General features: G+C 35.4%; 1 protein-coding gene across 2 annotated transcripts in view; it reads left to right on the forward strand.

Moving 5' to 3' along the window:
• Positions 1-26,564, forward strand: part of SKAP2 (src kinase associated phosphoprotein 2) — a 105,762-nt gene that overhangs the window by 11,480 nt on the left and 67,718 nt on the right. For both annotated transcript variants that reach the window (XM_015853838.3, XM_085538456.1), the window contains exon 4: positions 8,803-8,907. In XM_015853838.3, the coding sequence (XP_015709324.1) occupies positions 8,803-8,907 (105 nt within the window). The remainder of the gene's footprint in view (positions 1-8,802; positions 8,908-26,564) is intronic.

Here is a 26,564-nt window from a genome sequence, read left to right on the forward strand (position 1 = left end):
GGCTCAGCTAGGGGCAATATGATATTGGCTTTCGGTCCTCAGTGAATGGATGTTTTCATAGCGTAGCAGGATTCCAGACCTTTAGTTGGAGAGGAGATAATTTAGTGTGTTGGTAATGAAAACTGAAGTGTGGGTTATCTGTTATCTTCTGGTGGAGTTAAGACAAAGCTGCCCAACTCAGTTCAGAAAAGACTTAGGAGTTTGTTGCTACAGTGTTCTATTTTGTAACTAAACCTGGAAGGGCTCTTATTTCCATGATGCTAATTCTTGAGGTCATGACCTATAGCCTGTGGATGCTGGTATGAGGGTCACAGTATGAGGTCAAAAAAGCCTGTGCGAAGCTCCACATCTTGCACTGGCTGGGGAGCTTTTGGAAATGGGAGGTTCAAATGTGTGGGCTACTTTCTGCCTCCCGATAAAGTGAAAGAATGTAAAGTCATACTCAGGCAAGTAAAGTTATAGCAAGGCACAACAAGTCCATACATCTCTTACTGCTTTTTAAGTCAAGTGATAGAGGTCTGACAGCTCAGCAGAATGAGAAAATGCAACTTCTCAAAGTTTGCCAAGATTTTGTAAATTCAATCTGTGATTCTTGAAAAAGTTGTGTTAATATTGTTGCACCTGAGCAACCTTACAGAAGTTCCTCTCTTCCCCTTTCTGCCCAACAGAATTAAGGGTGGAAAAATTAAATGTTAATTTATGAAGAAAATGACTAACATGAAAATAAGTGAATGGTTGTTTAATTGAGGTACACCTGTCTTTTTGGCAAATATTCTTTTCATAAGTTGATAGTCACAGACTTAAGTATCTATTAAATGCAAGAATTATCTACAGAGAACAGAGCTGTTTTTTTATAAGTTCAAGAAATTCCTAATGTATTTACTGTCTTAATTGGTAACTGTATTCGGAATTTCTTCTGCAATTCAAAAAATGATTATGGAAGATAAAGTTTTCTTATCTCCAGTAAAATGTGTGATTTAATTGATGTAGTTTGTAATTGTTACTATAAAGATTGCTCTGATTTCTCTGGAAATTGTATTCAGTTTTATTGTTTTTATTAGAGTGTATTTGCTTCCGAAGATGGATATATTGCTGTTTTAATTTAACTTTTATAATGTATCTCTTAGGTTCAGATGCTGTAACTGTGTACAGATGGTGAAGCTGGTAAATGCTGACATTTTAGATTTGCTTTGGTGTTTGTTAATAAAAGGAGAAGACTAAAGTTACATCATTGTTTTCTGCAAACAAGGATAAATTTCTTCAAATTCTTTAGTATTTATGTGCATGGATATGAAAAATTCATGGGAAGTGTGAGCCTGCTCGTATTTGCAAAATATTTGAGGGAGTGTGGTTGAGTGGTATGAATTGTCAGTATAATCTCTGGAGATCAGGAAGTATATACCAAACTTTATTTGGCAGTGTTATTTTTACTTAAGGCTTGTGCAAATTAAGCATGACTCATATAGGTGTAGAACAAAGTGCTCATCGCACGGAGGTGAGCAATTGGATTCTGTGCCAGCTACTGGAGTAACAAAGCAGTGACAGCAGCTGAATAAGGTCAACTTCTGTGCACATTCCATACCTATTTGCACACCTTCATGTTGGAAAAATGGAGATTAGAAGATTTGAAACTGAGATGGCCGGTTATCTTCTCATTTCTTCCCTGCTTCCAGAGAAAGAAGAAATACTCTCAGAATATAAAGTGAAAAGGGAATGGTGGTGGAAGAAGAAATGGGGTCGCTGTTCTGAAAGGAAATATGAAGGGGGGGAAAAAAGAAAACAACTTGCTACCATGCACATTTAAAACTGATATTTGCTGTTTGTTGTAGCAACATACTCCATTTCTTAATGCACATAAGTCTTTTTTTGTAGCTGAAAGGAAGGGTGAGGAACAATTCCTACCCTGTAGTATCATCACCTTGTATTAATTATCATATACTGGCTGTCTCCAAGAGTTCTGTGGGTTGTCCTAATTCCAGTGTCATCCAGAAGATTGTTTTGATGGCTGAAAGAAGTGGACTAACATTTTCTCAATTCCTATATTTCCTGTAAAATATTATGAAATGGGACTCTGGTCTCTCAAACTACAGCTCTATCAGCTTGTAAGCTGTTCCACAAATAAGCTCTGTGGACATTGGCTTGTCACACCACTTTCGTTCATTATTACTTCCACTTATTATTAGTTCCACTGGTTTTGCACATAGTTTGTCCAAGGCATTGTATATGAGCTCTTGTTGTATGGGCTTTTTCCACTAACACACAGAATCTCACCTTCAGAAAGATAAGGCTAGAATAGTTAAAATAAAAATTAGGAGAGTAAAAGTAGAAATGGAAGAGCCTGGGAGTAAGTAGAACAAGGCTTGTTAGAACTGAAATCCTCTTGTGTATTTCAGCCTTTAAGAAAGGGCATCTACTTCTTTACAACCAAATTGACAAAATAGAGCACTTTCTTGCATCCTCTTAAAAGTAAGCTTTTTTCTTTGTTTCTGCCTGTTTGATAAAGTAAACTAGCAAATACATCTTCAGTACCCAAATACTGAAAAGAGAGAAGCTCTTTATGGGATGTGGATGCATATGAAAATATAAGATGTTAAATTAATAGCACAGAAAAATAGATAACATATCAGAAAATTCAATGTTGATGTTTACAGTTAAGCAGAATGCTCATTTGCATTTTCAGTTTCTTCTCATGACCAATTGTGTTGGTATCCAAAACACAAATATTTCAACATTTCAGTATTTTATTCTTAGGTTAAGGAACTTACTTGAAGCTTCTTTTACCCAAGTGCATTTTTTTTCTTTTTGAATGTGAAGTATGTGACTCTTCACCTAAGCACTTTAAGCAAAAGCAAAAAGCCACATTGCTTTGAAGATGACCTGTTCTCTATCTTAGAGGTGAGAAGGGATGTGGAAACTGAGACAATTTTCAATGGAATTGGATTCAATTTTAATAAGACTGAAATTCCACTAAGGGTATAGAAATCTGGGCTTTGTCAAAGATTCTGAGTTAATACAGTTTTTGACATTTCTCTGTTTTGAGATTAATTGTATCAATACCATGGCTGCCAAAATGTTTAGTTAAAAGAACCTTGTTTTCAGTTTATGCTAAAAATAGTGCTGATGTTGGCAGAAGCACTCTGAGCCCTAGAAGCTGTACTCATGTTTGAAGTTCACTTGCCATCTGTTCTTTACATTTATTTTAGTAACATATATTTTTAATCACTTTTCACACACACACACACACACAAAATCTGTTTGAAGTGAGACACCAAAAGCGCTAGCCAAATCCAGTCATAATATGGCAATTTACAGAACAAGTTTCCCCCATAAAGCTTGTGGTGCACCTCATATCTGATTTGCAGCACATGACTTTGGCAGTATTTATACAGAGAAGTATGATCTGACATTTGCTGAATTACTGCTTTTGGGTCTGATTAAGGTCTACCCCTTCATTCTGTTTTACTTTAATGGAAGTTAAACAGTTAAACTTATGCCTCTAGAGCATCAGTGGTGCTCTGCGTGTGATTGTGGAGCACCTTTAGGAAGCCTTTAAATGATTCAGATGCCTTTGTGGCTCCTGGCAGGGCAGTGGGCGTCTATAAGCTGAAACACCTGCTCCTGGAAGATAGGCAAGTTGAGATAGTAGTGCTGCATACAGAGGCTTTGCATTTTCTGTTTTATGTGGAAGTGATCATTCTATTTCTGATGCTACACTGTTTCAGGAAATAGCAGCAACATTTTAGGAGTCATTTTGGAATAGAGAAAGGGAAGCAGTAGCTGATGGTGATCAGAGCAGCAGTGGATTAGAGTTCTGTATTTTAACACAGTTGAGTTTTTCAGTCGGGAGCATAAATATATCATTAGTAGCTAACCATAAATGGGAAGGAGATGGCTTAGTTGCTATGCAGTCATTTGAGGATCACCATGATGTATTTCTAGAGAGACCATCAGATGCAGTAAAAATGTGTCAAATATCCCTTTATCCTGGAAGTCTGGAGTGTCTCACGTTAGGCAGGTCACCGCATTGTCCCTTTCAGCTACATGCAGCTGTTATCTGGGAAGTGTCCACGCCAAGTGCAATTTCCAGCAGCACAAGGAACATCCTCCAGTGCAGCATAGAATGGTCTTATCCTGATGTGCATCATCAGAAGGACAGGCAGCCTCACTGGGTACTCAGCAAGTAAAACTTATATTGCTTTTATTTTATTTTTTGGCTTGGTGTGTATTTGCTGACAAAGCTAAGGTTGTTCCAGTATTGTTTAGCTGCTAGAAGATTCCTACTTCACCTTTACAAAAGAAACCATTAAAAACTTAGTAACATCAGAATCTAGAAGACAAGAATGAGCGTCAGAGCAGATTGCATAGCAAAGCATACATTGAGAGAGTGTCTGTCACTGGTCATCTTGGGTAGAGATGGTAGCATCCTAAAAAAAATAAAATAAAAATCAGCTTCAGTTATCAAAGGGCAGAAGTAGGGTGATGCCAATTTGAAAGCAACTTTGTCCAGTTATTTTTGTACAAACCTGTGTAAGTGAGAACCTTGCCTTTATTTTTGAGGTGGCTGCATGTGCCCCTTTGTTCAGCGGGCTCTTACCGAAGCAGAGGTTGGACAGAAGGCAGTTATCACAGCCTGCTGTGATGCGGGAGCTCTCAAATTGGCAGGAAGCAGGATGTTTTGACCTCCATGTCTCTTTATTTTCATGAGTTGCTTTACTTGAGCAATTTCTGTGCATCACTCTATATGAACTCTTTAGAAATAAAATGAGCTTTTAGTGATCTGAGAAACCTCTAATGAGCGAGAATGTCTTTCATAGGCATTGGCTGAAGCATCCTGTTTGCCTTTCTTAGATTTAGCAGCTTAAGTAGTATCTTTAAGGCTTACTGTCATCAGACTATTGCAAATGAAAATGAATTCCAGAGGGCTGTTTTTTTTAACTGAATCCTTCTTAAATAATATGGTCCTGCTCATTATGTTCAGCTTGTACCAACTGAACCTGTTGGAAATCTTCCGAATAGGAAACAGGGACAAAAGGGCAGCCCTTGTTACAATTAGGAATTTTGCCCTACTCTACAGGCTTAATGTGGTATAACTTACCCTTTGGTGTACATTGTGTCCTAAATTAAGGAGCAGTAATTGAAAAGGTAGCATTTACAAGGAAAGACATTGGGGTTTTTTTGTTGTTGTCCTTTTTTACAGGTAGCATAAAACATTGATTTTGCTGTCAAACTTGTAGGAGGTTAGTTTAAATTGCAGAATCTAGAGAATAAGATCAGTTTGCATACATATTTTAGTTATTATTGTAACTATTAATTATCTACTGTTAATTAAACTTTTTTCAAGTTCCAGATAAGTCATACAGTATTCTGCGGAAACAAGAAACTATATTAATGAGCATCAGCTCCTTAATTATCCTTGTGACTACATAACAGGGACACATTCATATCATTTCTTTGTGCAATAACTTTTGCAAAGAAGTATTTTTAAACTGATCATTAATTTTATGACCACAGAAATGAGATGCAAAATTTATGCTGTTGTCATTGGCACAAGTTCAAGGCACTACTGACATTATGTGTGATTGTAATGGAATGGCTGCCAACTAATGAGTCTATAGACATTTCATTTGAGCATGCTTTGCTTTTAGAAGTCTGATTAGGCAGTAATGCTTTCAATTACGCCAGCAAATTGCATTGGATACATTTACCTGATGCCCATTGTTGCTTTGTAGTTTGGTTTTCTATTACATAAATGCAAGTTGAATGCTTTTCTTTAATTTATTGGTGCTTTTGGGGTGTATTTTTAGGTACTTGGCACCTGAAGAGAGGAGTAGTGGATTGTGCTGCTCAACACTGACTCCTCTGACTGTTTAAGGAGTAGCACTGATGGTTTCAAATGCAATTCTATCTAGCCTTCTTTAAGAGGTGAGGTATAAACTGCAGTGCAGCACCTTGATGGAGGAGAATGTGGAGAAAAGGCAGAGATTACTCTTGAGTGGAAATGCAGGGGAGCCCACAAAATCAGCAGGAAGCCTTTCTGTAAACTGTCAGGACCAATATCCTTGTGTATCGATAGCATACACTGTTAAGTTGTCTTTTAACCCTGCCAAAACACAGAGCTGATAGTAGCCTCTAGTCATTGTTTCACGTGAGCACAAAAGCGCTGTGAAACGCTGCCTGTTAAAGCTGCAGAGCACGTTGAGTCAGCTTTCCATCAGCACGACTGCAGCTCATGATAGATGAGTTAAGGGTTGCGTTTCAGTGCATAATACAGACTTGAAACACTTCTGTTTAATCTAAAACAAAAAATGAAAGTTTTGAGCTTAATTTAGTCCTGCATGGCTATAGGTTACTTGTGATTCTTTTAATGCCTGTTCTCCATGTTTTTGACACACAAAAACTTGGGGTACCTAAATAGACTTCTGCATGACGTGGGATCTGTGTATTTATACTGATTATCTTTCTCATCTTTTTTCATTGTCTTCAAAGTCTTCAAGCCTTAGTTTACATTTTAACATCTAGTGAATGCTTTTATGGTCTTAAACTCTGTAAAATCATTTTGTGTAATATCTTTTTTCTTCACAGTAATTCTTGTGTTGTTTGAGGATTATTTTGAATTTGAATGCTATGGACTTGTGTATTTGTTTTATTATGAATCTGCATTTAATGCACACCTGATTTTTGTTCTCTCAGATACAGTATATACATGGGAATATACACGGGGTGGTCAAAATATGTATGTTTATATTAAAAAGCTTGTTTTTTCTCTAGATCGTCTGGGGATTGTATGAATGCAAAGCACAAAGGTTCACTGACTGCGGAACCCTTACCATAATTAGAAAGTGCAAATAATGTATCCTGGTGGAAGAGTGGGCTAAATATGCACCTTGCACAAAAAAATCACAACTTCTCTAGAAGAATACATTGCTGAGAGGGGTAAAACCCTATTGAAATGATTCCTTTCTGTGTGTATTTCCCTTTAAGTCATCCAGAATTCAGATATAGTGAGGTGTGCTCTTACTGTGCAAACTGTGGCTTTTGACTGCTTGAGTTACCTATTTTGTAAAGTGTGTACATTTAATATGTGTATGTATGCACAGAGAATGAGAGGCAACTGGTCTCTTGCTTGTAAGGGTGGAAGATGATCACGCAGGTTGTAAATACGGCATAATCTTGTTCTGTTCACATGTTGTCTGCTCTGTGGCTTTCTGTTTGGATGAAGTAGTGAATCCTGGAGAAGGATAATTTTTTTCTGATTGGTTTGACAGGTGTGATGAAATGCAAATATTTTGATCAGATTAACACGGTAGCTGGAGTGCTACTGGAAGTTGGCTGTGTCAAAAATAGATTGGAATCAGGTTCAGATTGTAAGCAGTAGTTGTATGACACTGGGGCTTGAGAGGAAACCTTGCCCAGAAAAGTATGCTAGATGAATAAAAAGAAAATCCTATTTGATGTTTAGCAATTTTGGGCTACAAAAATGCTAGTAAAATAAAAAAAATCTGAAAAGAAAATGTTGCTTTTATTTTATTTTTACTACGAACTGGGTATAGACTGAGTTTTCCGTGATTTTACATTTTAAAATAGAAAATAAAGGAATAAAACTCTCAGCCATAGCTAGACAGCCCAACTGGTTTCTATGAATGCAGAGAATAATTTCACTGTGCATGAGGGTTTATCTGGGAGTTTATAAAGTAGCAGTGTGATACAGTGCTCCAAAAGAGAATATATGAATAGAGATGCATGTCCGGAGAGCTCTGGAAAGCTTTTGCATGTGAATATACCAAAAGGAAATGTTTGAGCAATTTTTCTTTATGTACTTTTTAAGAAAATGGAGGGCTATTTGATCTGTTGGAGCATCAGAGTTATGATTTTGGTTTGATGACTGTGTCAGCTGTAATTATTGGATATTATTTTCCAAGGCTGTTCCTTTAACAGCAAAATCATGTGGTTCAGGTTGTGGTATCTTCTTAATTTTCATTTTTTCCCCCTATAATTTCCAGTGTTTTTTTTTTCCCCATGTGCTTCTTTGCCTAGTTGCTATGAAAACAAAAACCAAGCTTAGAAAATATACTGCATTTCAGGAGGGTAAAATTAAATTTAGACTTATTAAGCAAAAACCTCAACTGTAGCTATTTCTCTTTATTTCCCAACATTTAATACGCTCTGGTCAGCATCGTGCACAGTTCATCTAATAACGCAACTTCTGTTTGTTTATTTTGTGGTAGGGCTCTCAGTTGTTTGAGAAATTCATCTCTAGAGTGCTGCATTGAGGCACCCCTTTAGACTTGGTACTCCCAGAAGGTGATCCCGTTTTTAGCTTCATGGGAGGAATACAGCACACTCTATGTTTGCAGAGTGCCCCTAATTATGATGAAGAAAAGGGAAAGTGGGCAGAGAGCGACGAAGTGTTGCCAGTAGTTGGGTGGGCTTCTGGAAGGAAGTTGCTGCAGATCACAGATCCTGTCTATGCTTACAGACTGTCTTCCTGACAGCGTTTATTCTTGCCCACCTCTTTGCTGTGTTTTCTTCTGGGAATATGTTCATTATAGGACAGTGTCTAAGAAAACCACTCCAACAAAATGCACTTGACCAATTAGCGTGTGGCTCCAGAAAAGCAGCTTTGAAGTACAAGGTGCATGAGGAATGGACACTTTTGAGTTTGAAATATTAGTTAATATTCTCCTTAACAATGAGATTGAATTATTCAGCTATAATGAAAATAGTTGCATTTAGATTCCGTGTTTGCATGATAGACTATATTAGCTAGTAAAGTGGATTTGTTTTTATTTCTTGACTTTACAGATTTGGAAGATGAGGAAGAGTCAGAGAGCTCCTTTTCTTCACCTCCTGACAGTGCCTCAATAGCATCTGACCGATGTGATAGAGAGGATGAAGCACATTCTGATGGTATGTGTCACTGTTTATCTTAGAATGTACTAGATTTGCCAGTTTGCTACAAACTCGTGTAATGGGAGCCTCGTGATGAGAATGTTAGTGTTGGAAATCAGATAAACAGATAAGCATCACAGCTGGTCAGCTTTCCTACCTTTACACGAACCTTTAAAGGAACAGAAGAGCTCTCTCTAGTGGTCCTAGAGCATAGTGAAGCTGTCAAAATGTGCATGTTTTTTTTCAAACCCATGCTTTCTCGTAACAAAACATCTTCTGTAGATGCGTATGTTTTTATAGAGAGATCAGTGGCTAAAGCAGTGTGAATATTTGTACTAACAAATTGTTTGTTAATTCAACATTATCAGATTCTTGCTTAATTTTATTGGGCTACTTAATGGCTTACTGTATTATTTATCGTATAAATAATGAAACAGTTTATGTGATTGATATTTTTCTGCAAACTCCATGCAGAATAGGTTCATAAAATATTAAATTAATTATTCCTGCAATGTTTCCTTGCATTAAGATAGTCTTTTGTAGAATGTTTTTGTTGTATGCATTTTAAATTTGAGTTTGCATAAAAAAAGGGAAAATCTAGGATCCATAGCTGTTTTCCATGTTGTTTTGGTTTGTATTCATTAAATTTAATGCTAAATGTTGCTGTTTTGAAGACATGAACGATTGAATATTTCAATAGCTAACAAGCTTGCTTTAGCATAGTGTCCATATTTTTGAGGTTCATTTATTGTATAAATAATATTAAAAACCTTCTATGGATAATACAAGGCAATAAATTAAGTATATGTACAAATAAATTAACGATGTATATTAATTTGCGGCACTGGAAGTTAGACTTGCTAGTGAATGATGTTTCCTGACATGATATGATGATCAAACTGTGCAGCTCATTCTCGAAATACAATTGCTGAATGAAAATATGCTTCCCGCAACATAGCACTCCACATTTTATGTTATCCAGATTATTCCCTTTGGAAACATAAATTGCTTTTATGAGGTATAAAATTATGTCTATTGCAGAACAGGGATAAGTCAAGTACATGCATAAGTGATAAACCTTCTAACCACTGATTCAGAATAACGCAGGTTTTTTTTTATATTCAGAACTCTGTAAAACGTGTAGCAATAATAATCACACTTTTTTTATATTGAGCTTGTTGAGTTTCAGCAATGTGACCTTCTACTAATATATATATATATTTATATATATATAAGCAAGCCTTTTTTGCTTTCTTGTTGAAATGTAATTATCAGTCAAATTGAATATGCCTTTTAGAAAAGCCAAGCTAATTTTCCAAACTACAGATGAATGCAACTTTCCATTTATTTATTTTTGCTTACAAACATAATCTCAACATTATTTCTAATTGTAACTTAATAACATGGTACTGATTGCATAAAGGGTTTCTGACAAAATTGTATGGCTGTTTAATAGGAGATATGATTATATATTTATTTCAAAACAAGTTAATCAAGAAAAAAGTGATAACGTTCATAAAACTAAACAAATAGCTTAAGAATGCTGATACCAGAGTATACAAATTACTACACAATTTTGTTCAGACGAATAATTAATTTTTAGCTCATTTTGGAAATTGTAATTATGAGACTAAGTCTGGTACCCACCCATTGGTATCTTCACTCATCCGTTCACGTTTTGGGTAGAAATATGGTGGGTATGATTCTGTTACATATGTTGTTCTTTCTACATTTTGGGATAAATTCTCCTTAGTTAACTAGTGGAAACTCTGCATGAGGGAAAGGTGGCAAATTTTGGTCTGTAAATACTTACATTTATTTTAAGATTTTTTTTTTTTTTTTCCTTTTTTCCCCCTCTTTGAATGTTCAATGTGCCATTTTAAGAGTGTCTTGATTTTAACATACGTAGACGATCATTCAAATATAGTGACTTTGTATGAAAATCCACGTTAGGAGAATCTTATAGGAGGTGAATTGATCCTCAGAGATGCAATTTTGTTTCAGTTTTCATAGGCATGATTGGGTTTGTTGAAGTTTAATACTGTATTTTTATTTTTTAGCAGTATGCTAATGCTCAATACTTAAGCCTAGTGAAGCACCTGGATCCATAGGGCAGACATTTGGTCTTATGCAGTGCATAGGTGTAAAACCTCATTTCTGTATAATCAAGGCTCTCAGCATTAACAGAGGGGCCTAACTGTGGGTAACCAAATGGAGAAGCATCCTTTATTTGAGTGTATCCGTATTACTTTATATAAACCTTTGAAGCATATTTGCTGTTTGAAAAACAAAAAGGTATATGTGTGTATTTTTACCCTTATGTATTTGAATTGAAGACTTCAAGATTTGCATGACTTCTGAAAGCATCACTACTTGGCTTTGCTGTGTTACTGTCTTACTGTCAAAATATGATTTGTGAAGGCACCCGCTTGGTAACAGATAAAGAATTAGTGTATTACGTGTATGTTACAGTCATCGTAAAATCCCGGAGTTTTTGTGTGACCTTTGTCTAATGGTGTATTAATTACACGAGAGATAATCCATTTAACAATAAGTATGGGATAACTAAATTAGCACAGGTCACCTAAAGGCCTTTTGTCAAATCTGATTGTTATGTTGTCCTTTTGACTTTTACCTTATGGTAGGCACTAACAAAGTATCTAAACTTTGATGGATTATAAACTCTAAACATGATATGTATTTTTCATAATGCTAATGTAATTTTCTAGGTACTGAAAAGGTCAAACCCACACGTCTCTGTGTGCATTCTAAGTCTGTCTTTCCTTTTAATATTTCTTTTTCTCTGTTCCTCTGGTTCAAAAGTTCACTCCGTTCCCAAATGGCCACCTAATTTTCCAGTTATTCCCTCAAGCCATATGTGTTTTGGTTTCTTTATGGTTTATTAGGTACTGTAGGAAAGTAGCATAAGTTATATCTTCTAATGAAATTCAAGCACACTTCAGTGATGCTTTGACTTGATTGCTGGCAGCAATTAAATCACAACGAAGGAGAATGATGCATAGGCTTACATGTCCAGACACCCTACAGAAATTGGAAGAGGGATAAAACACAACAAAACCCCAAATAAAATAACAAACCCAAACCCAAGACAGACAAAACAAAACAGCACTGCCAGGCACTCAGTTCTTAACTTGATTTTTTTTTTTTTTTATTGGCTAACAGCCTGATTGATAGCAAAATCATAACTTGCTGTATGCTAACAGGCAGAGTTCACTTGTAGGTTATTGTGAGCTGATAAAGGGTTAGATGGAGTTTTGATTTTCGCATTGGTCCTTGGTGCACCAGATTAATGGAATTTCAATGAGAGACTGGAGTAGTCACAGCTTTGTCAGAAAAACAGATGGAGATTCTATAGCCATGTCTGCTCATTAATACCAGTTGCCTGAAAGGTGTACTACTTCTCTATACAAAAGACTCAACATAATTGATTTTTGAGTGGTGTCTTTTTTCACTTATTGATGGCTAGGTTTCTTGAAACTTAAACGACAGGTTTTTGTATAGTACATTGTATTACAGTGTTATGCCTTGCAATTTCTTACTCCTCTTCCATCTGTATGTTAAAGAACATAAGTGATGGAAAGTACGTTTCTAGGTTCATTAGAAAGCAAAGCATACTGAAATACTGACTTTAAATAAAGTTGCTGGCAAACTTATTTTTAGTTGAGGTGTTAATTAACAATGAAGTTGTCATATTAATGGGGAAAATGTTACTGTCTTTTATTTTATTTTCAGTTTCCTTAGGTTAATATGAAATCTATGTTTAATGCTATATTAAAACTTTCTTAGACTTTAATAGTAAAACATTCTGCTATGATCCCCATTGTTTTGTTTTGTTTTTTGCTGTGAAACCTTTGATGATATAGAAACTTGATTCCGTGCTAGCTAATGCCATTACTATTAAGGAATACAACTTATGTCATTTTTGTAACTATTATGAGTGGACTTGTTAGTGAACCTACCACTTACGTAAGAAGATATGTCCGGTTAGCTCTGCAGGGAGAGTGTGATTTAGTAATTACTGGATTTAAAAGGATCACAGTGAATGCTGGTAAAATAATTTAGGTCACCTTCGTTTCTATGGGTAGTCTAGAAATGTTGCCTTGAGCATGTGAAGGTGAAGGAAGTACTAAAAATGTGTCTGAGGACTTGTATGGTCTTCAAATTATCCTATCTGACTATAGTGTATGAATAAAATATGCTTTTTTGGTAGAAAATTCTTAAGTGGAGTGAGAATGTCAGAGGATTAGGTAGGCTGACATGCTTATGGATGATACGTAAAGTTGCAGCCTTCAGTGTTTCCTAGGAAGGAGCATTGTGAACCTTGTCATCCAGAATAAAACCTTTGCAAGTCGGGGAATCACAGTGAAAAGCAAAGTGTACTAAAGAGCAGCTTGAAACACAAAGAATATTTTGCAAACTCAGCTTATGATTGAAATCCATATCTATTCTTTTAATCTCTCTTCCTGAGTTAAATGGGATACATGTAGGAACAGGTGTGTATAAAGTATCAGGATAAAATCTGCTTATAGAAGAGAGCGCTAACCTTGTTGAAATAATAGTCAAAAGTTGTAAAGAAATTCAGCTCCTCGTTGGACAGGAGAGATGCTGTAGTCAAGTATTATTCTTGCCATACCTGAAATGATTTTTGGCAGTCACCTGTCCCATCTTTCCTAAAAATCTCTAGCATTGCAACTTCACTGTCTTTCCCAGTCAGTTTGTCATAGTGCAGTGCTGCGCTTGCTACTAGCAGATACATGTCCTAAACTTTTCTTATCACACCATTGATGTTTTACTCCCTTGTTGTCCATAAAGGACACACAGTAGTTTATTTCCTTTCTTTGCCTTTTGTCATGTATGTATTCAAAGACTGAAAATAGGCTTTCTACCTCTCCAAACTTAAGTGCTGTTGAAAAAAAGCAGGGAATTGAACTGCTTGTTTCTTTGTTTGTTTACAGGATCCATAGCAGTAAATATTGCAGTAATTACTTAGTTTAGAAAAGAAAGATGTGTAAAAAGAAAAACAAAAAGGCATTTGAAATATGGAAAGCTAATTGGATTAATTTTGGTTTAAACCATTTGCGTAGAACAGAAGGGATTAATTTCTGTCAGGAAGCAGAAGTTTCAAGTGCGTTTTCAGCCCCGTTAAAGTCAATGGTAAACTTAAAAATAATACCATGTAGGTTAACAGTGTGTACAAATTGATGATACTAAAACGGTTGAACTTCTAATTATCATGATGAAAAACTTCCTATTAAACAATAAACCCCTGTGTTCTTTTAACATTTACCTTTCTCCCATGGGAGAAATGACATGGTTTGTTGCTCATTTTATTTCATCTATGTTGCTTCAGTGACTGAGCAATAACAAAACAGCCATGTATGCTCCACCACCAGACAGGACAATATCCACAATAAAAACAAATAACTTGTTTGACCCATTCTTTTTTGTATTGTATCATAGTTTTATTCAAGATATCTGACTACTGTAAAAAAACAAACAAACAAACAAAAAAAACAAAAAACAAGCAAAAAAAACCCCAACAAACAACAGAAAGCTGAAGTGCATATGTGTATTTTTTCCATTTATTTTATGTTGCTGGTTGGGCTAATGTTTTTCTAGGTCTTCTTTTACATCATGTGTAGCTGAAATAAAAAGGAAGAGAGAAGCTTTTCCTTCTGCTTCCTTTATATGGGATAGGATGTTCAATTACAGGTTTAGGACCTTATTAACACATTCCTCAGCTATAACAATTTCTACTTTCTGATTTCCTTTTAATTCCTCATTCTTATTAAGGAATGGTAGCAAGTCAGCTTTCATTCTGCTGCTTACTCCGAACCTCACAGGACCAGACAGATGAGTTAAATCAGAGTGCTGCTTCATAGTACCTCAGTGGCACCTTGAGAAGGGTGTTAATCCAATACCCTTCTAGAGGTGAGCAAGTCCAACAGGTTGTTGCTACTGAGTTTCTGGGCAAGAGGCTTCTTTTTTTTTGTTGTTGTTTTTCATGTCTACTGAGAAGGTCAGGGCGATGGGTCAGCCTTCAGCATACACTACACGGTATCATTTGGTTCAGGCTTTTCTTTTCCTCAGAACTGACTGTTGGGAATTTGTGCCTGTATTTAATTCAGTGTAAGCACATAACAACACCAAGTAAAAGATTTTCCCCACATTTATGTTTTTGTGCTTTCTGATCACTGCTTTCAGTGGAGGTGCAATGTGCATTTGTAGAGCTTAAGCAAGTAGAAAAAGGACCTATTAACACTCAAGTATCATGCAGTCCAGGCAGTAATGTAATGGATTTATGTTTGTTTCTTTTTATGAAAGGAGGCAGTTGCAATGGTTTAATATTTATGAATTTTGAGATTAAATTTGAATGGAAAAGTAAAATCTATGTCATTAAGAAGCTAATTAAAGTGTTGTGTAAACAAGAAAAAAACATTGCAAATTAAATCTTTACGATACGCACAGTATGGACAAGTTCATTGTTGCCATGCTAAAAAAAAAAAAAAAGGGACTTATAGACATTGTTCACTGCTTCCTGCAGATATTTGTCACTAGACAGTATTGATTTGATAGTTTGCTCTGAAATTTTTTGTGGATATTCACTTTGTATTACTTTCAAGAGTAAGATTAAGAGTAGAGTATGAGACCAAAATATTGCACTTGACTTCTTTCCACACTAAAATGATTACTACAGCTTCTTAATTAATATTGTTCAGAACCTGTTCATCACTATCATAATTGAAGGTATTATCTCACCAGGATGTTAACTCTGTCTGCTGCTATTGGTAGGCAAAAATACTTCGAGGCTCATTTTGTGTAACGAATTATTAATGATCTTGTACTGTGAAATGGGCTAAAACCTTTTCTGGTCTAAAAAAGATTTTCATGGCTTCCTTCTTGAATATCCTCTCTGCCTACCTGAATGTATGTGACTTATTTTATGGCTACTATGTCATAGTCTGATACTAACTTTTCAGAGGTATCTTAGTCTTCATAGAAAACACCTTTTTCCTGTTCAACAGTCAAATTTTGTATTTCTGCATATACTGGTAATATGTAAAATATTCACAACGCACATTCAAAAATGCAGTTAATTTATGTGCCTCATGTATCTGCTATTGTGCCTTGCCACCTTGCAGTGAAGAGGCAAAGGGAATGATGAATGTGGAATGCATGTGATTGGCCCCAGAAGGACGTTTGTAATGTGCTATAAAATGAGAACATGGAGACAAGTGAAGTGATGGTGGCCTGAGTCTTCTTTGGTAGATAACAGGTGAATTGTTCCTTCCCAAGGACAGGTACAGTACTTGGGGACATGGACCTACATATTACAGTTGCCTGAGGAAAAAATGAATGGAAACGATGTCATTGAATTCAAATTAATAAGCAAATCAAACGAGCAAACCACCCCCCTCCAAAATAAGCAAACAACCCCCCCCCAAAAAAAAGCAAAACAAAACAACCCAAAACAACAAATAACTAAATAAAAATTTCTTTCTTATGGTTCTATATTTTACTCAGAAATTTGAGTTTGTAATTCTGTGAGAGTGGTAGGGTTAAAAAATTACCCTTATGTGAATTTAAGAATGGGGTGCTTTTTCTCCTCTCAATGGCTTCTTCAGAAACTGACTTTAGTACTATATTTTAACAGAAAAAGAATTGGTGAGATTATGACTAACTTTGATTGAAGATTTTTCGAACATTTTAGCAAAGTGGTTCTCGTGTGTTTTTGTAGTATACCTAAGAGTTAAAAATACACAAAACAATGTAGTCAAAGTATTGACAAGTGCTAAGTTTTCTTCTGTAATCTATATACGCAGCGTTTGGGTTATAAAGCAGTAAATAAATCCTGCAAAATAAAAACATTTTATTTTTACTTGTATAACCACAAACACCTGCAAATTTTTGTTTGGCAATATTAGCGATGATGCCATGCAGCTGATAGAGGCATGCTTTAGTATGCACTGCTTTTTTTAATACGTGGCATACATTTTTCTTTTCTCTCAGATCTCTGGAATCTTCCAGTGTCCTCATTTGTTTGAGTGATATTTAGAATTTGGTATAAAAATAATGTGAAAATGCCATAGTGAGCTGGTGATAATTGATTTAGTCCATCACACTGAAATACCCCTTGTTTCCCTCTTCCTCCTCCCTTGGGCAATAATCATGGGATCAAGCTGCCAGTCTGTAGATATAATTTTTCCAGCAGTGCCATCTGGCTACTTGGCACTAGAAGTTGTATTGGCTTCTTAGCTGTTTCCACTGATTTTTGTCAAATAGAAGTCAGTTGATGAGATGTCTTCTGCTAGTGGATGCTGATCTTTTCATTCTCAGTTGTTTTGTTTCCCTTAAATGAATATTGTTTTTTGTTGGAGTTTGTACAGAGCTGCTGATATTTATTTTTTATTTTACAATTTTTTTTCTAGACAAAAATATGGATTTGTGTAGAAATTGGCTTCTTTTACTTATCTTTAAAAATATTTATCATTCTTTACATTTTAAGAAGTACTAGTGTGTTACCTCAGGTTATTATAGAGCTTCAACAGTTAGATGGAATTTGCTCTTTTTTAATGTAATATTCTTCGAACTTTCACTTTTTAAAGAAATTATAGATAAACTGTCAGAATTCTAATATAATAGACCCTGTTCTAATAGGTCTGTGTGACAGAAGTGACAGGCCTTATGTTTTGGAAGACTCAACCAAGCAAGTCTTTTTGTTAAATTTTCTATGTATATATTTTATTACAAAATATAAACCTCTAGAAATTGATTGCTCAGCAGAACAAACGCATCTGAGTTTTTTCTATTGAAGTCTTAAAAGTGTTTCGCTGCCATGAAGTATGATGAGTAAGAAGGCAGCGCTCTGTAAATAGTATTTTAATGGACAAATGAGGCGGGAAGAGAATTATCTCGATTAATTTATTTAGCTGTTCTTATTATTCACTGTTTAATTTACTTCTTTCTTTTTTTTTTTTTTTTGTTCGTATATATAAACATATAAAAGCCTAAATACCCTGGCAGAATATGAATAATAGCATTTAAGATAACATGTTTTTATTTACTTAAAAAAAAAGTAATAGATAAAATCTCAGAATAGTTGTGGTGAAATAAAAATAAAATAAAATCCAAAGCGTTCTCTGTTACGAAAATTCCTGTTAGGACAAGGCTAACTACTTTTTAAAATCCTTTCATTTCCTTTGAGAGTGTTTTCATTTTAGCCACATTAAGTGCCATGTCTCTGATAAATGGATTATACTCATCTGTGGCAGGAAATCTGATTTTTTTTTTTTTTTGTAAAATATTTTTAAAGTTTTTGGAGCTATCTTAAAATTGTTCAAGGTAACCTTGTGAACTCTCGAACATGAACAGTTGTGTTTAGTGGCCTGTTGGAATATTCTTAGGTTATTAACCCTAAAAGTAGAAAATAACAAGCGTTACTTATTTATCCTAGTCGTATTAGGATAAATACCCTAATGTCTGTGTTAATGAAATACAATTCAATTTTTCTTTAAATCAATATTATTGTTCTTTCCCGGCACTGGAGAAATTGTCCAGTACTGGAAATGATCGGGCTAAAAATCTTAAATGGGACAAAGGAGGCCTCGGTGAGATTTTCATAGCAGTTGATTTAAATGAAATTTCAAGGATCTCTCAGTATCTCTTCATAGTTGACTTTTAACAAAAAAGAGGAAAGGTAAGGGGTCTGAACATGGGTCTCCTTATCAGTAACCTGACTCTGATATGAAATGGGTATTTTTAATGTATGAGTTCAGTTGAAAGAATCCTCAGCGACAGCGATAAAGCAATGATGGCAAATGTAGCTAAATATGCATGATCTATTATAATAGCAGAAGTGTAAGTCTTTAGCTTTGCAAAGCATGTTTTCTCCTGAACGATTTTAAGGGGACTGGTATATCGTGATGTTCAAAAGAAGCATCAGACCTTCTTTTTGTTCATAACTAAATGCAAAGATAAAATGCTGCCGCTAATCAATTGGCTGGGATGCCACCTCATTAAGATTTACACAATCATCAAAAATGCCCAGAATTGTTTGTTGGCGATATCCTAACTCAAATATATAAAGGGGATACTACAGCATTTTTCTTGAGAATCACGGGGAGTTCAGTGACCTTTTGTGGCAAATTATGTAGAAAGAAAATATTTATATTCATTTAAAATAACCTCCATGAAGAAATAGTCTCATTACCCTGTTTGATCAATTTCTTGTAGCCTGAACTGCAGCATGCTGCTATTGCCATCGGTTGATGGAATACACTGAGAAGTGGCTAATGGTGATGGTGCTCATCAGGACAGGGTTCAGCCAGCGGTCAGCAACAAATAATTCAAGACTGTTTCTAAGTTTGTGGCTGGTGGAATTTGCTTCTTGCCCCAAGCCAGCAGCATTGCTGAGCTGGGCTATTTGATTAGAAGAGGAGCATATTTGCTTCTTAGCAACTGCACATTTGCACAACACACAGACCTATACTGCCTCCAAAGGTTTTCCTTTTGTGATGGTGGAATAATACTTCCCCGTTGATTGACAGACAAAAGGAATCTTTGCAATGCAGAAGAGTTTACAACCAATTTTTCCTTTGTCTTTTGTATACTAGTTAATTTAGTATTGCCTGATACAAATCTGTATATGCAGCAAGACAGTCCACAATTTGAAATCCTGCATTTAAGCTATTGCTGCTATGCATATTTAAAAGACAGATGCACACTTAGGTTTAATCATTGGCATGCACAGCTTTTTCCCTAGCAGATCTACTTAGTGAAAATTATTTTCTGCTGTGTTTTGAAATGGCTTCTTGGATATATATATTACCGGTGACATTCCTTTTACAGAAGGTGATGATAGAGTGAAAGCTGTCCTGTTTTTAGTGTGTTTTTAAATGTATTAACAGAGATGTAGCAGCGATTGCAATTTTAATACTCCCTGTGTGTGTGTGTGTGTACTTCTCAATGTAACATTTCCTACAGGAAGTGAATCTACAGAAAAAAATGTGTCTAGTCAGGGGAAGGCGAAGGTATTTATAACACTGGTAATCCTTAAGACAATTTAGGGAAAAGAAAGCCTGAGATTTACAGTCCTGCGAGGGCAGGGCAAGAAAAAAGCAAACTTTTTTTTTTTTTTATGGCTTTACTGCTCTTTTCGCTCCTGGCCAGTGTTTTATTGTGGAAGTTTCCGTGGTGCCATAGTGGAGCAATAAATTGCTGATGTGGTTGCTGAAATGCTGCATGAAATAGTACAGCGAATGCTAATGTGAATTTTTGATGCCAATATCTGCTCGTGTATTTTCCTAAATAAAAGATATATTTTACCTTTTATAACTAAAAGAAATGAGATGCACCATTTAAATGTGGGTTTTATAGTCTCTTAAAACTGTATCTTTTAAGGGCAAGGGAGGATTAAAGCAAGAGTACAGGGTAAAAGGGCTGGGCCATACATACTAGCATGGTTAACATAAGCATCCAGGAGTTCACGTACTATTAACCATCTTGGCGGCAATTTGAAGCTAAGAGGAGAGAAGAAAGCAATCTGATAATGGTGAGACAATAATAAACCCCAGATGCCCCTCTAGGTAAACATTAAACCTACTGAAGTCTTAAATTCTTCTTCTTCTTCTTTTTTTTTTTTTTTTTTTTTTTTCCATCAGCAATTCTTTTTTTAGTCAGATAATTTTAAATCATTATACAAAACTTAATTTTCTTTGAGATTTTTAGGGGTGGAGAAAGAGGGATGAAAGAAAGTGAAAGAGGTAAAGGGGTAACAGTAGGCAACCTGGGGAACAAGTCTATGGGGTGTGCATGCAACTAAACAAGAGGTAGGAATGAGTGCCAGTGTTGTTTTAGAGGCTCTGGAAGCCTCTGGTGGCTTCTTTCTCTTTCTGCTAAATTTGAATGATGCATATATAAATGTTTTGAAGAGTGTTTTAACATACTGGAAGGACTTAGCAGAATACAGGGGGAATTGCTTTGTCTAAATCTGTGATGTTCAGAGCTATGGCAGTGTGGTAAGGTGGCTGCTTGTTATGTGGCTGAGGTTCTTACACCTTGAGGACCTAATTTTAGTACCTTGATACCCGTTAAGCTGTTACCTGTGTTCTACACCAGTGTTATACTTTTTTTCAGTAATATATGCATAATAAATTACCTTAAAAATAATATATATATATATATATATTCAGAGAGCTTTTGTAAACAGTAGGATTTTTGAACGAGTCACTGAGATATGTAGGAATTGTCACATAGCTATTATGAAAATGTGACTATATCCACTGCAGAACGCAGTAGCTTTTTGCAATAGCACTCTAAACAGTATCCAGCAATTTAAGAGCAGGATATGAGGAATATATTACCTAATTGAACTGACAAGTTTTTTTTTTTTTTTTTTTTTTTTTTTTTTTTTTTTTTTTTCATAGGTAGATATAATTATTCAAATTGGAGGTGGGCCAAAATGCTGGGGTTAGTCCCCTCATATTGCTAATTAGGCTTTCAGTTTCATTAACAATCATTGAGATATTGGGTGAGTGGCTTCTGTATGAATGTAGCCACAGTTTAAATATATATATATTTTTTCTTTAGAAACATCCCAAGTTATGTAAAGTTTATAAAATTATTACAGATCATATTTAGTTGTATAGCTCCAGATTGGCAGAAGTAAATGTATGTTTTAAAATGTGCAGAACACCAAACGTATGAAGACTGAAAGCAGCGTGGCTACGCCACTGCCATGTTTGTATTAGAAGCGTTTCATTTTCCTTTTACAAGATAACATCTAGAAGGCTTTCTACTTTTACAGATGCATAGATTGCACAGTTAAATTAATCCAGGATACTTCAAACCTGGAGTAAATTCAAATTTGAACAGTTCAGAGGAATCCACAGTTCTTCTCTTTAAGACCTAATTTAAGGAATATTGCTTAATGTATATGGCATCTTTGAATTCCTTTGCCACTCTGATACGCTGTCAGTGGATTTTCTTCTTTTCATGTTAATTGCCTTTGTCCTTTGGTAACAGCCATTTTGAGGGAGTTCTGTTTGGTTTTTGTTTTCCTTTTTAGGGAATAATAATTAGATACAGTGAATCATGCCATGCAATATTGTTACCAAATAGCTGCTTGCTATGTTTTGAAAAGTGCTTTGGGTATTTAACCCTCAGTTAAATCTCTATGCCAGGCCTAAAGTTCTCTGATTCTCCATTTCCACGTTCTATAATTAGTGTCTTCTATCATGTACTTCAGGTGGAGAATTTCTTCAGTACATCTGCAGTTAGTTGCAAATCAGATATTAAATTAAAAATTACCTTCAGTGAGGAAAGATCATGAATATAAAACAAGGTGAAAATACCACACAAGAAGCAAATACCCTGCATCAAAATATATAAAATTCCAAAAGTTGTAACTGCATATATGAAACTGGGAGAGCTAAATCAACGATAATCATCTCAAAAACTGATGAATAAACTGAGTAGTGAATAAGAGTGTTTTTTCATTATTTCTTCATTGCCTTTTAAGAATGGAAACAGAACAAAGCTTTTTGAAGGTGTTACAATAGAGGAGGGTGTGTTTGCAATTTAACTAGTTATTTGGGTTGTCACTGCTGTACAGATGAGGCCATAATTTGTTCTTTTGGTTTGATGCTTACACTGATAATCCTCCTGTAATTCTTCATAAATCCTTTGGGATTGAAAGTCAGTTATCCAGCTCTCATGGCAAATACTCTATTATTAGAATAGAACACTAATACACTAGTACTAGTATAGTCTCACAGATGAAAAAGCTAACTTGGTTTTTGAATATTTTTGAACAAAGTGAACTTCATATTTACCTTCCACACTTAGAAATGACTTCTTCAGCTGGTATGTTACTGGCTAATACACAGATGATTAAATAAAATACTTTTCAAGAACTACAAGCAAATAGCAGAATGATTTTTATTTTTTTTTTTCCCCCCCCCCAACACTCTTCTAATCTTACACACTAAAAAAGGACTCGGTAGTTACATAAAGACACAAATGGGTATAGGCAATGCATGAAGAAGTTGATCCTGGAGTCTTGTCCTTTAGGACTTCCATGTCTCTGAGTGGCTACCACATAATGCACTCTAACACAGTTTTGTTGGATGTTTTTCAAGAATTTGTTGTCAGAGTATATTGTTCTTAGAGAACTTCCAGTTTGTGCAAGGAAATCCGACAGTCTGTTAGCAGAGCTATTGTAGATGGAAATACAGGAACCAATCCTTAGGATGATCAGATTTTTATTCTCATAAAGTACTGTTAGTAGTTGCAGATTCACTGACTACTTAGGAGAAATTCAATTTATGTGCAATTTGAAACTGAGATTTAGCTGTAGGTATTTTCATTGGATCAAAACAGCTTTAGAATCCTAGACTCTGTGTATGTGTACTTGATTTGAATTAGTCCATGCTTCAGAGAACCTAATCTGGGTAAAGGCAAGAAGTGAGAGAAAAAGTTTGTATGCATATACGCAAATATACTACTGCAGGACCTATGTTCTATCTCTACAGGAGATGTATAGCAGGCATTGAAATAAAATCTGTCAAAGCAGTGTTGTCGTCTAGAAAAAGAAGTGTAACTGTCAACTCAGATAAAGTCCAGGTGGTTAGGAACGCAATAGTATTATTCTTTACAACGTGGTTTACTTGTTGCTATTTCCATATATATGTATATCTAGGCTTTAATATTCAGCATAGTTCTTGATTATTGGACACAGCCACCTGTAAGAGCTTTCTTAACAGTGTCCTTCACTAGACACATGCTGTTATCAATTAACCTGTAGGATAAGATTTTGAGATGCAGAGATGGAAAGTAGATACTGGAGTTCTTCAGATTCTGGGGCTCTTACAGTTGATATTTTGTTCTTTGAGAGAAAGTGAGATTTCAGAAATTCCTGTCAAGCTGCTATGTACGATAGCTACCACAGAAGAAAGTATGCAGTTTTCTGTGAAATGCATACATACACGACATGCCAGTTCACATGATGTAACCTTCCTCCTGGCCCTTCTCTCTTCCTTGAACTGCTTACGTTACTTTGGGAATGTGATGGTGGTAGAGGTTTGCAGGAGGAGGGAGGAACCAGCAGGCCAAAGTATTAAAAAATGCAATGTATTTCTACAAATAAGTGAATGCTGCTTCTCTTTTATGATGAAGAGCAGTGAAAGCAAAGTAGCACTGACTTGTCCAAGACTGCAAAAGAAATCTGGTTTTGAGCCAGGACTTGCTCTGTTTTCTAGCTCCTGCTTTACATGGTAAGTAAGATCTCTCCATTATGTCTCATGCTTTCCAGCTTTCTAAGTTTTTGACAATTTGAAATGGATGTTAAAGGGACTTAGGGTAAACTTTTTTTCCCGTCCTCATAACCACATCATTTATTAACAGATGTCATGCAAACACATATACAGCTTCCATGGATTTGAGTGTTATTGTAAATGGTAAAGAGGTTCTTTTGGGTTGGGTTTAAGCTGATGCATTCTTCTAAAGTACTACAAGTGTTTGAAGTCTTGTGTAACGCCTTAATTTTGGTAATATTTTTAAAAGAAAACATTGGTATTTCTTTAACTGTTAAAAAAATAAAAATCAACAGCAAAACCTACAATGTTCTGCTCAGGTTTTTGGAATGAGAAAAATCATGTAATTAGCACAAGTTGTAGGACCACCCTCCCAAAGCTTCCTAAGAGTTATGGCAGTGTATTGTACTACTGATACAGTTAATAAAACAATTTTCCCTTACTGGTTAATTTGAGGGAGGTCTTTCTTCTCCCCTTCCCTCCCCCCAAGCTTAAAAAAACAATTTCAAAACTTAAAAGTTGCAATTTAAAGGTGGGTATCCAGACCGTACCAAAAGTAAACTGGGTTCTGGAGGTGGTAGGATGTAATATGCTTTCTATCTGGATGATCACAGCTAACTTAAATAAACTGCTGGAAAAGTTTATGAAAGTTGCTCTTCAACTTCCAAATGATAGAAGTGATTTGGCTTCACTTTAAAAACAGCAGCCTAAAACTGAACTGCCTAAGTATTGTCATTACTCCAAAGCAGCATAATTACCATTAGGAGAGAATTGGTTCCTTTAAAGGAAAAAATAATGAAGGGAAAACTTCTTAAAATGAGTTTTATTACATTTTTCTTATAAAATTAGTCTTTCATTTTGTTGATTAATGTTTGAGTTTAAGATTTTGATGTAGGCATTTCACCATTATAATTCTGAAATATGGGAAGTCCTTGAAAACATTCCCGGATTGCCTTCTGTCTGTCTGCCTTGTAAAAGATCCTTTCAGTTAAATGGACCATCCTCCTTAAATGATGTCATTAGCTTGGATTGAAAAGACATTGCCTGCAGGGAAATCATTTAATTGTCTTAAAGTGCTCTACTTCTGTAGATCTTGAAGCAGCACCCTCACTTCCATCTTTGTATCAGATAATTCATCTAAAATCCTGTTTTTAATCTCTGACGAAATATTGAGATGTAATTTCCAGTTTTATTGGAGAAACTTGAGACCTTTTATAGTCTTGTCTCTGTCAAATGGATGGAAAAGTTTCACTTGTTGAAATGCAAATGGGTAATGTCTTTTTTTTTTCTTTAAGAATTAATTTCACTTGCATTCGTGCGGTGCATTATAAATATTAATGTATTGAACCTCTTACATTTCACTGACACCAAGATATGCATATCTTTTTCTAAAGTCAAATATATTTGCTTGTTCAAACAGCAGGTTGGGTTTAGGGGATGAATGTGAACTTCATTTTAGATGGAGGTGATGCATTGCATTTAAGAAAACAGCCACAATGACCATCTGCCATCTTGCATTGGATTTACCAGTATCTCAGTCAGTCATGTAGAAGTCAGTTTTCAGGGATGCTGGGAATTTTTAAATGAGTGGGCTTTTGGAACAACACAAATAAAAACCCACATGTATTGTTCAGCTGCTAATTTAATCAGAAATGTAATGTTTGAAAGTGTCTTGAACATTTTTCTGTAGTTTATTGTACTTCAGTTCTTCAACTCACTCATAGGCATTTAATTTGAAATAATTAAAAGCAGAAACAAAGTATTTCAGAACTCACATTTTGATACATGCAGTTTTTGGATTGAGGAAATATACAAGAATGCTACAAAGAGTCTGGATTTGCCTTTAAAATTGAAAAAGTGATGAAATTAAAAATTAGTAAGAAATGAATAAATCTTTACATTCTCATCTTAATCTGCTTTTGAATTAGCTTAAAGCTAAGTTTCAAGACTGCCATTGGATTTGCTGGGTTCCTATGAGTTATCTTGGCATGATCATTGTTACTGTGGCTGTTGCCTATGTTTTTCCTTCTGTGCTGCTCTGTACTTAAAAGCACTGTAATTTTTGGTTTTGCTCCCTTTTTTGTTTGCTCACTTATCTCTTGGCTGGAATCTTTTAAGGAAAACGTTTTGGTAGCATGCATAAAACCTGTAACTGCAGTTTTAGTGTTTGTTTTTCTTCCACCACTGCCTACCAATCTCCAAGAGAGACAGGTTTGTTTATTCTTGTGGTATTTTAATTGCAGTTTGTGTAAGTTGAACTATGCTAGAAATTCCATGTGAACTTTTTATCAGAATAAATATTTAGTGTCTGTGCCTGCTGCTCTTGTACTTCATGTCAGTTTT

Source organism: Coturnix japonica, chromosome 2 (genome assembly GCF_054131305.1).
Source record: "Coturnix japonica strain WE chromosome 2, WE-NBRP24, whole genome shotgun sequence".
NCBI classification, from domain to species: Eukaryota; Metazoa; Chordata; class Aves; order Galliformes; family Phasianidae; genus Coturnix; species Coturnix japonica.